We start from the raw sequence: 11,328 nt of genomic DNA on the forward strand, positions 1-11,328 counted from the left end.
TCGACTCTGCAACACACAGCCTGCTTCACCTGATTCTCCTTCTTACTCCTTTCTTGTCGGAATCCGTATGATCGAGTGAAACGGTGGACACAGCTTTCGTTTTAGTGCTACTTCTCTGGCGCCATTTGGAAGGTCTTTTTTTTTTAAGTGAAGAAAAGGAGAGATGTCGAGTCTTGAGAATATCAAGAACGAGACTGTTGATCTGGTAACAATTTTTTACATCCCTCTGTTTATGATCATCATGCCCAATGGTTTTTTTTTTTTTAACCGGGTGCATTATTATAAATTTTGAATCAGCCCCGACCAAGTTCTTTGTTTTAAAGACGAACATTTCTCTTTCTGAACATCTTTCTTGTGCACGTGAATGTCTGAATAGCTTCAAACTGTTTATCTCATTGATTTTTTTTTTTTGCAGGAGAAAGTTCCAATAGAGGAAGTTTTCCAGCAGCTAAAATGTACGAAGGAAGGTTTGACGACTCAGGAAGGGGAAGCCAGGGTTCAGATCTTTGGCTTGAACAAGCTCGAAGAGAAGAAGGTCTTTAACTTCTTCTTCGTTTTTTTTTTTTTTGCTATTTTCATTTTAGTATCTGTTTGTTTACTAAAATGGTCTTTGCACAATGAACATTTACAGGAAAGCAAGATTCTCAAGTTTTTGGGGTTTATGTGGAATCCTCTTTCATGGGTCATGGAAGCTGCTGCGATCATGGCTATTGCTTTGGCCAACGGGGATGGTAGGCCTCCGGATTGGCAGGACTTTGTTGGTATCATCTGTCTTCTCGTCATCAACTCTACCATCAGTTTCATTGAAGAAAACAACGCCGGTAACGCCGCTGCTGCTCTCATGGCTGGTCTGGCTCCTAAAACCAAGGTTTGTCATAAGATAATGCTTTGTGAAGTTGGTACTGTTAAATTCGAACTTATCATATGTACTTCCAACTTAAAATCAATCGAGGATAACTAGATTGGTTCTATTATTTTATCTATTAGTTAATTATTTTTCCAACTACCTATCGGTTTGAAATTTTATAATTGTGATGTATCTCTGTTTTCAGGTTCTTAGGGATGGGAAATGGAGTGAACAAGAAGCTGCTATTCTTGTCCCGGGAGATATCGTTAGCATTAAACTTGGAGATATCATCCCTGCCGATGCTCGTCTTCTCGAAGGTGATCCTTTAAAGGTGGACCAGTCTGCTCTTACCGGAGAGTCCCTCCCAGTGACCAAGCACCCTGGTCAAGGAGTTTTCTCTGGCTCAACCTGTAAACAAGGAGAGATCGAAGCCGTCGTAATCGCCACAGGTGTCCACACCTTCTTTGGTAAAGCTGCTCATCTTGTGGACAGCACAAACCAAGTTGGACATTTCCAGAAGGTTCTTACAGCCATTGGGAACTTCTGTATCTGTTCCATTGCCATCGGTATGGTGATTGAGATTCTCGTCATGTACCCTATCCAGCGCCGAAAGTACAGAGACGGTATTGATAACCTCTTGGTCCTATTAATCGGTGGTATCCCTATTGCTATGCCCACGGTCTTGTCTGTCACCATGGCTATTGGCTCTCACAAGCTTGCTCAGCAAGGTGCCATCACCAAGCGTATGACTGCCATCGAAGAAATGGCTGGAATGGATGTCCTGTGCAGTGACAAAACCGGGACGCTAACTCTCAACAAACTGAGCGTGGATAAAAACTTGGTGGAGGTTTTCTGCAAGGGTGTGGAGAAAGACCAAGTTCTTTTGTTTGCGGCTATGGCTTCAAGAATTGAGAACCAGGACGCCATCGATGCAGCCATGGTTGGGATGCTTGCTGATCCAAAGGAGGCCAGAGCTGGAATTAGGGAGGTTCACTTCCTTCCATTCAACCCTACTGATAAGAGAACTGCTTTAACTTACATCGACTCTAGTGGTAACTGGCACAGAGTCAGTAAAGGTGCTCCCGAGCAGATCCTCGAACTTTGCAAAGCCAGCAATGACCTTAGCAAGAGGGTGCTCGATATTATCGAAAAGTATGCCGAGCGTGGTCTCAGGTCCTTGGCTGTTTCTCGCCAGGTACTTAACTTGTTTGCTTTTGATGATTCTCTTTAGTTTACTGTTTGGATGCAAATATTCATTAGTTTGTGTTCCCATTTCTTCTTTAGACGGTGCCAGAGAAAACAAAGGAAAGCCTTGGTAGCCGGTGGGAGTTTGTTGGCTTGTTGCCACTTTTTGATCCCCCAAGGCATGACAGTGCCGAGACCATTCGAAGGGCTTTGCATCTTGGTGTTAACGTCAAGATGATCACTGGTAATAATATTGCCCCACTCTTCAGTCCTATATAATATTTGTTAATTTATTTACTACCAATTAGTTTTGAGTTGGAAACTTCGTAACATAAAATGAGTTGTCCTGGTAACTAAACACATTTGCATTTCCCCACTAATATTCTCTTGTACAATGTATGTGTCCAGGTGACCAACTTGCTATTGGCAAGGAAACTGGTCGCAGACTTGGAATGGGAACAAACATGTATCCGTCCTCGGCTCTTCTCGGTAATCACAAGGACCCAGCACTTGCCAATATTCCTGTTGAGGACTTGATCGAACAGGCTGATGGTTTTGCTGGAGTCTTCCCAGGTTATTATCTTCTTCTTCTTTTAATTATGTCAATGCAAAGGTGGTTGGTTACCTTAGATCTAAGCTTCTTTGTTTTGGACACTATAGAGCACAAATACGAGATCGTGAAGAAGTTGCAAGAGAGGAAGCATATTGTTGGAATGACTGGTGATGGTGTCAACGATGCTCCTGCTTTGAAGAAAGCTGATATTGGTATCGCTGTCGATGATGCTACGGACGCTGCTCGGGGTGCTTCAGATATCGTTCTCACTGAGCCTGGACTCAGCGTTATCATCAGTGCTGTCCTCACCAGCAGAGCTATTTTCCAGAGAATGAAGAACTATACTATATATGCGGTCTCAATCACAATCCGTATCGTGCTTGGTTTCATGCTTATTGCTTTGATATGGAAGTTTGACTTCTCAGCATTCATGGTTCTGATCATTGCCATTCTTAACGATGGTGAGCAACACTGTCCCTTATTGTTTAAATCCTCAAAACTCTTATTTATTTTGACAAAAATCGAATCTCTTATTTATACAAGTTACTTATATATCTTATGTGTTTTTTATAGGTACCATCATGACCATTTCAAAGGACAGAGTCACGCCATCTCCCACACCTGACAGCTGGAAACTTAGAGAAATTTTTGCTACTGGGGTTGTGCTTGGAAGCTACCTAGCCGTCATGACTGTTGTTTTCTTCTGGTTGGCAAACGAGACAGACTTTTTCTCGGTAATAATATAATATATATATGTCTTCTTTGCTAATTGTATAGAGTTGTAAACTAACCTTCACTTTCGGTTCGCAGAACGTGTTTGGTGTGAGGTCCATCAAGGGTAATGAACACGAGTTAATGAGTGCATTGTATTTACAAGTTAGTATCATTAGTCAAGCCCTAATCTTTGTCACAAGATCAAGGAGTTGGTCCTTTGTTGAACGTCCTGGAGCATTGCTGATGATTGCTTTCCTCATTGCACAACTTGTAAGAAGATCATGATCGATACTAAACATTTTGAGGGATTTTTCTCACTGTTTTTATGTTACTTTTAAACATCAGGTTGCCACTTTGATTGCGGTCTACGCCAACTGGGAGTTCGCAGAGGTTAGAGGTATTGGATGGGGATGGGCTGGAGTGATATGGCTATACAGTATTATAACATACTTCCCACTGGACATTCTCAAGTTTGCCATTCGCTACATCTTGAGTGGAAAGGCTTGGCTCAACATGACTGAGAACAGGACGGCTTTAACGACCAAGAAAGATTTCGGAAAAGAAGAGAGGGAGGCTCAATGGGCTGTTGCTCAGAGGACACTTCACGGTTTGCAGCCAAAAGAACCTGTTCACATCATTCCTGAGCAAGGAACTTACAGAGAATTGTCTGAGATTGCTGAGCAAGCCAAGAGAAGAGCTGAGATCGCTAGGTATACTAAACTTTTTATCGTAACCTTTTTAAGTATTACCGATTCTTTGACTGGGACTAAACACTAACTGAATGCTTTTATATGTTAACAACAGGCTTAGGGAGCTGCACACACTCAAGGGACATGTGGAATCAGTAGCGAAGCTAAAGGGCTTGGACATTGAAACTCCAGGCCACTACACTGTCTAGTCACAAAAAGAAGAACAAACCAAACATATGATTGATCTTTTTCCCTTGTTTCTGTTTTCTATATTTTTTATCCTTCTCTTCACGACCTCTTGAGGTTATTGTGAGAGAGCTTGCTATGTTTAGCAAGAGCAAGTCTATTAATTTCAAGTTTGCAAGAGAATAAAATTCTTGAATCCACCAAAAAAGTAATATTTTGAAACTTTATAAATGAAAATGTTTTTTTTATTTGTGTCTATTACATATCACTATAAGCTCTTTATATATAAAGCTCAAAAGCATAAACGTACAAACCTATAAAATTAAAAGAAAACACCCAAAACATAAATATGTAAATCTGTTGAAAAAGAAAATAAAGATGAAATCTTTTTTTACAGTTTGTCACTTCCAAAGAAGAGCAAACCAAACAATTGATCTTTTTCCCTTGCATTTGTTTTTTTTTTTTGCTTTTCCTTGAGGTTATTGTGTAAAATCTTGCTATGTTTAGCAAGAGCTAAGTCTTTTATTCAAGTTTGCAAGAATAAAATTCTTGAACCTACCCAAAAGTAAAATTTTCGAACCTTTTATTAATGAAAATCATTTCTAAAAATTTGTGTCTAGTACATCAAAAGCTATATACATAAATCTCAAAGTAAAAGATAAAAAAAAGAAGTAAATTCATAAATATAAAAACCTGTAAAATTAAAAGAAATAACCCAGTAACTTAAATGTGTAAATCTGTTGAAAACGAAAATAAATATGAAGTGACTGAACTTGCAAAAAGTAAAAAGACATGCACAATATTAGTCATCGATAATTCTGAATGCATGGTCAAATGACTTATATTGTACATGCGTCCTACTTTTTGCAAGTTTAGAATAGAAACTTTATTGGTTGAGATTTTTATTCTAATTTTATCATTTATTCTTATTTTTATTATAAATTTTTGCAAGTTAAGAGTAGAAACTTTATTGGTTGAGTTTTTTAATATTATCATTTATTCATATTGTTATTGTAATTTTTATAATCACAAATTGGTTGATATCTTTGAGTAAATAAATTCAAAAAATCGTGTTACTCCATATTCTCTTTTTTTTGTAACTGAACTCCATATTCTTCCAACTACATTAAGATAAAGTGATAGTGAAGCTGTAAAAAGTAATGGTAAGAATTATTATTACAACTGATATTCTTTACATTTGTTATAGATAGATGATATTATTAATATCTAGAAAACCCTTTATCAAAAAAAGATATGACAAAACAAAATATATAGATAGATAATTTTGCAAGAAGTTAATGGTACATAAACAAAACAAAATACATAGAATCATATATAGATACAAATCTGTTAATGTCTAGTTTACCAAACAAAAAATATCTGTTAGTGTAGATAAACTCAAATATAAACTCAAATATATTAATACTCTCTATATAAATACTTGGACATCATTCATAATGAATACAAACCTAAAGCTCACTCAATACCAACAAAAAAACAAAAAAACTCTCTCAATTCTTCACCACGATGAGTCGATCAGTATTTCTAGCTTTTCTCTCAGCCTTCGCAGTAATGGCCGTTGTCTCCGGCACGGTGGAAGACACAATCCGAAGGGTTGTCAATGCCTTGGCTGACGCCTCTTTTGAAGAGTGGTCAGCTACTTTTATTGAAACTAGTGATAAAATCCGTGGCGACGTTCTCGGATCAACGCTCTTCATCCCAGACATCTCGGCCAACTTGTCCGGTCGCGAAGACAGACACAAGGTGGCTGCGTACCACATTGTCACAGAGAGACTTGATTATTTTGATCTTCTCTCCAAGCCAAATCAAACGCGACTACCGACTCTTCTCAAGGACTAGTAACCAACAATTCAGAGTCTGGTTTTAGTGTCAACGGCGTTCTCGTCACAGAAACTGAGGTCTTTGCCGATAGATACATTGCCATTCACCGCATTGCATCACCCCTGGATTTCAAAACTTACGGTCGCACTGACTCTAAGCCTAGTGGCCACCCTTGAACGCCACCTTGAACCTGAGAAACAATCTACTTCAAATGAGGGTAAAGAATTGGTACTTTTCTTGCAGGATATTCGATTCTTGTTCGCAGCACAACTGAAAGTGGCTTAACTCTCGACTGTGTCAATGTGACGGAGCTAGACAAATTTGTTGTCATCCACTACATCATGTTTCCCCTCGATTTCACAACATACAGCTGGTTGTCATCAACTGAATAGATTTATTTATTGGAATTATTCATTGTCTTCGTTTTGTGCCGTTAAAAGAGGTGTCAGAATTAGATTTCATCTTTAAACATGGGGTCAATTGTACATGAATCAACCAATTTTTTTACACTAACAAACTCACATATAAACAAAAGAAAGCAAAAAAAAAACTAAAAATCATGGGTTCATATGACCCCCTCCTCTTCAAATAATTCCTCCACTGTGTACAATAGATGTACCTTCAACTTTTGGTAAGTAATGTGACTATGACCAAGCATAATTGTGCTTTCAATTACTCTTAAAACAATAACTGAGAGGTGGAATGGATTTAGAATATGAAATGCGAGGAAGAGAATGAAATGAAGCTTATAAAAGTTACATAATTTCACATTTTGCCAATAATAGCTAGAGATAATTGAGATGTATATGGTGCATAAACATTAATTAAGGACTAACGCATTTGAAAAACTTAAACAAATACGAAAGACTGATGATATTTGAATTATTATTTTTAGCTGTTTGTATTTTTTTTATAACACTTTAGCTGGTTGTATAAACACAAAAAATATAGTATTAATGTTTAAGATATATATAGTATTGGGAAGATGAGGTTTTCATATTCTTTAGGACATTAACAAATAATATTGTTGGTAATAAAAAAAAAAATTAAATTATTTTTAAAATAAATGTTTAATTAGATTACGAAACCATTCTTCTGAAAAAAAAACATGATGTTCAAAAGATCATTCCCCAAACAAAATTATACTTACATAAATTGACTTATGGGGGGTTAGTGAGAGATGAATTTAGGTAGAGTTGATTGATTTTAAGAATCAAGATATTTGTTAAATTTATAAAAAGTTCTAATGAGTTTTTCATATTTAAAAAGTCTATGAAAGTGTTCTACTATAATGATTTTGAGAATCTTGAGTATATATATGTAATATTTTGAAAATCTTGTGTTATGAGTTAAAAAGTTAAGAAGTCAAGTTCCAATAACACTAGATTTTGATTGAATTGAGAATCTTTAAAGTCCAAACTTTTTTAATAACAATGGATTTTATATGTCACTAAAGAATCATCAAACGAATAACACTTGATTTATTTTATAAGAATATTAGAATCCATTAGTCAACAACTATAGACTTTTAAAATTCTTACAATCATTATAAATGTTTCTCCCGATAACACCCCCTTATAGTAGGTTTTTCTCTATTCATTTCTTCGGTAACTAGAGAAATGAATAATTTGGATAAATAAATTTCTTCAGTTAATTTAGTTGAAATCCAGCTTGCTAAAGTCTCAAATGAAAGGATATCTCCTTACATAACATAATTGGGAGGTCATTAAATAACATAATTGATAAGTCAATACAATTATGATTCAGGATAGTACTATTTATAACTGGATTTAAAATCCACTAAAATAAATAATCCCAACATTAAAAAAAAAACTATTTGATACCAATAGTACTTTCCTTGCATGGAAATGTTCCAATAATGCAAACTTCCCATTAAAAATAAATACAGTCTTGAAAATGATTTGAGAAAACATAAAATAAACAGAACGCAGACGCACATCACTAGTGCCACAACTTCATGCAGAATCCAGACTTGACAACCGCAGACGCACCATCCCCAACCGCAGAACAACGGTTAGCCAAAACGCGGTCGTTGAAAGTATGAACAAGCTGCTCAGCTAAATCCACAGGATCATCAGCAAAAGTATCAATGAATATCTTCACAATTCTGATCTCTTGTGGCGTCGCTCTTAAACCATACCAAGTCAGAAACTTCTGTCTGAACTCTTTCTCAATGTGTCCTAAAGACTCAAGCTGTCTTATAACACTCACACAATGCTTAAAACCACTCTCTGATCCTCCGTTTGCTGAGTGATGATCACCGTTTTCTTTAACTGACTTCCCGTTTCTAGCTTGACGGTTCTTGGTTTGGTCTGACCTGAAGGGAGTGATAGGCAAACTAGCATCTGAACTGTTTCTGTTACTGACAAGAGTTGTCGTAGTAACCGGAACAGCAGCTTCTTGTTGTTCCTCATCCAACAACACACTCCCTTCAACGTTCTTCTCAGTCTCCACAACAACGTTAGAATCTTGTTTGTTGTGATTCTGAGGAGCAATGTAAACGTTGTTGGACTCAGCTTCAACGGAGGAAGGGTTAGAAGACAACGTGCTGCAGTTTGTTAGAGGGCTTTCGCTTCTTTCAACTACTTCTTCAGGACTACTACGAGTCAAGACATTGATCTCATCCACTCCCACTTCTCTAGTTCCGCTGAATGACACAACTTTGAAGCAATACTCAGACGCTGGAGCTAGGCCAGAGACAACGAATCTAGCGTTTGGAGTGAACAACGTGCAAGTAGACTTCTCCTGATACTCTTTCTCAGTGACCTTACGATGCCAGATACTGTAATGAACAATGTTTGCAGGTGAGGTGAGATCATTAGAGGCTAGAATCACAGTGAGTGAAGTGGCATTAACGTCCTCGAATCTGATCTTGGTTGGTGTATCTACAGACACCTCATTGCTCAAACCATAAGAAGGTTTAGTTTCAAGTGGTTGAAGAGAATCAAGAGCATAAGAGCAAAGCTTCTGCACATCAGGTCCAGATCCTAGTCTGTTGACAATCCCTCTACCCATTTTCATAGGGAGACCAGAGAGAGGACCCACGTCAGCTTCAAGACTCTTCACAGCTTCATCCACCACCTCACAGACGTTTGAGAACTTAGTGGATCCCTTTATAAGCTTCTGGACTAGTAAAAGACGGTAGCAAAGAACGTCTACTCTTCTGGTTTCTTTAGCAATGGTCAGTTGCTTCTTCCAACACTCAAGCAAGCTGTTTGGTTTACCACAAGAGACGCAGTAGAAGCAGCAGCAACTCTCTTCACCTTCCTTGTCTCTTGCAAGACCAGACTTATCACTCTTGAAAGCACATTCAAGATGACAAGAGAATCCGCAAGATTCACCTTCAAACGGAGGATCAGAGCTGCACGTTAACCAGAGACTAGGATCTTTATTATCATCATACTTAAGACAGATGCAACAAGAACACCTTCTGCAAAAGGAGTCTTCCTGTCTCATTACAGCCCTGCAAGCCAAATTGTTGCAGCTCCATGAGGCGTTGTTGTTGATGGTTGGAACAACATAACGAGTTGGGTTATCAACCTTCCTCGGCCTCTTTGAGTTTCTATGAAGAGGCAAAGAATCAGAAGAACCTCTCTTGTTCCCATCATGCTCTCCGGAGTTTTTCTTGGATATAGTTTTTAGAAGAGTCTCTATGAGTTTGACTTTGGTCAAGCCGGTGTACTTTCTTTCTTTTCCCATTTCTGCGCAGAGGATCTGTAGAATGTCTTTGCGGCTCCATGCTTGCAACACTTCGGTGGCTAGATGTGGTTGCGTTGATAGTTCGTAGACAAGATGTATCTTCTCTTCAACACTCATTCCACTGGATTTAGATGAGTCACCTCCAGCTCCTGTTTATGGAAGAAGAAGAAAAGGGTGTGAACATTACAAGTTTTGACTCTTGAGTGAGGGTAGTTGAGAACAATGTTGTAATCAGAAACACACACAAAAGCATGCAAGACTATTATAGGAATCTGCCTTAAAAAGCTTGTTTCTGACTCTGATCTTGCACAAATGCTGATACTTTATGCAAACAAGATGCCAAAGCAAAAGACCATGTCCTTTAGAATACAATAAAAAAAAATGGACCAAGATCTCAAAAACAAAGAAGGATGAGAATAAGAGAACCAAAAGGATGATTCTTGTTAGGTCTAAGAACCCACATTCATCAAAGAATAAGAGAATCAAAGGATGACATATAATGGAATCTTATTCTATACAGAAGGAAAGCCATTTAGTCCTTTGACCCAACTATTAAACTAAAAAAAAAACAATTCATCAACCAATGATAGTGGAAACAAAACAAACAAAGAATATGGAGTTAGAACTTAGAACCAACCAAGAAGAAAAGTGAAAGACAACACCATCACTATCACCAATGAGAAAAACATATAAAAGCTTCACACTTTGATGAACAAACAAAAATTTTTAAGAACACAGTAATCTAAGATCAATAGCTATGTTAGTGAATACTACAGTCACATTCAAGAGAGAAAAAACAAAATAAAGTCTCCAACTTTCAAAATTAAAAAAAAAACACACAAATTTGAACAATACAAATCAGCATCCAAAGTTTCATAATTATTAGAACATTTTACATAGGGAACAACAACACAAAGAGACACAGATATCGATAAATCTTAAGCAACCAATGAAACCAAAAGTTATACTAAAACATTACATACCATAACCAGAAGAATCCATAGAGCCAAGAACGTTAAGACAAGTGATCAAACCCACATTACCATAAGAACCTGTGATGTCAAGAACATGAGTTAGAGAAACCCAAACAGAGAGATCGGTGAAAAGACAAGAAAGATGGGCTTACCAAACAAGAGAAGCTATACGTAGAGCAAAGAAACGTGTGTTTTCTCTCTCCCTCTTCGGAAGAAACAGAGAAGGGAGAGAGCCGATGTGTCCTGAGCAAAGGAAGAGAGAAGATGAGAGAACTATATGAGAAGAGGAAGGAGAGAGAGGTCTCTATAGAGAGATGAAGAGATTGAAGTTTATTGGTGGGACCCAAAAAAGGGTTAACATAAAATTTAATTTTTATAAATATTTTTTAAACCCTTTTGATTCACGTTACTTCTGTGGTTTCGTTTTGGGGTAAAGTTCTTTACTTTTATTTTGACCATATTATATCTTGACAAATGGTTATCACCACCAACTACTTCAAAGTTCAATCTAACTAAATTATTCAACCTTATACATTCAGTTTAAATTGTATACTAAATAGGTAAATATGAATACAGTGACCTATTTACGGATAATTAATAGCTAAAACGCTCACTAAA

At 37.2% G+C, this 11,328-nt stretch overlaps 3 protein-coding genes across 4 annotated transcripts; 2 read left to right on the forward strand and 1 right to left on the reverse strand.

Annotated features, from left to right (window-relative positions):
* On the forward strand, window positions 1-4,420 carry LOC106301769 (ATPase 2, plasma membrane-type-like). 2 transcript variants are annotated; one of them, XM_013738241.1, is made up of 11 exons: window positions 1-205; window positions 416-535; window positions 632-868; window positions 1,053-2,042; window positions 2,132-2,276; window positions 2,441-2,605; window positions 2,693-3,046; window positions 3,159-3,319; window positions 3,396-3,569; window positions 3,645-4,009; window positions 4,104-4,420. In XM_013738241.1, exons 1-11 carry the CDS (start codon window positions 164-166, stop codon window positions 4,195-4,197), a joined length of 2,847 nt encoding a protein of 948 aa, XP_013593695.1. In that variant the 5' UTR covers window positions 1-163; the 3' UTR covers window positions 4,198-4,420. The 2 variants fall into 2 exon arrangements, with proteins under 2 accessions (XP_013593695.1, XP_013593694.1); XM_013738240.1 differs by having other exon boundaries at window positions 2,441-3,046.
* A 1,281-nt stretch (window positions 4,421-5,701) lies between these two features.
* LOC106303432 lies at window positions 5,702-6,192 on the forward strand. The gene is given in 2 exon segments (XM_013739701.1): window positions 5,702-6,026; window positions 6,029-6,192. Coding segments are annotated over 2 exon segments (489 nt in total).
* A 1,586-nt stretch (window positions 6,193-7,778) lies between these two features.
* LOC106306557 (VIN3-like protein 2) lies at window positions 7,779-10,996 on the reverse strand. The gene is made up of 3 exons (XM_013743220.1): window positions 10,863-10,996; window positions 10,720-10,788; window positions 7,779-9,885 (listed from the first exon to the last, which is right to left on the reverse strand). The coding sequence occupies exons 2-3, from the start codon at window positions 10,736-10,738 to the stop codon at window positions 7,979-7,981; spliced, it is 1,926 nt and encodes a 641-aa protein (XP_013598674.1). The 5' UTR covers window positions 10,739-10,788; window positions 10,863-10,996; the 3' UTR covers window positions 7,779-7,978.
* Between the last annotated feature and the right edge of the window lie 332 nt (window positions 10,997-11,328).

The sequence above is a fragment of the Brassica oleracea genome, chromosome C7, assembly GCF_000695525.1.
Source record: "Brassica oleracea var. oleracea cultivar TO1000 chromosome C7, BOL, whole genome shotgun sequence".
Taxonomy (NCBI): domain Eukaryota; kingdom Viridiplantae; phylum Streptophyta; class Magnoliopsida; order Brassicales; family Brassicaceae; genus Brassica; species Brassica oleracea.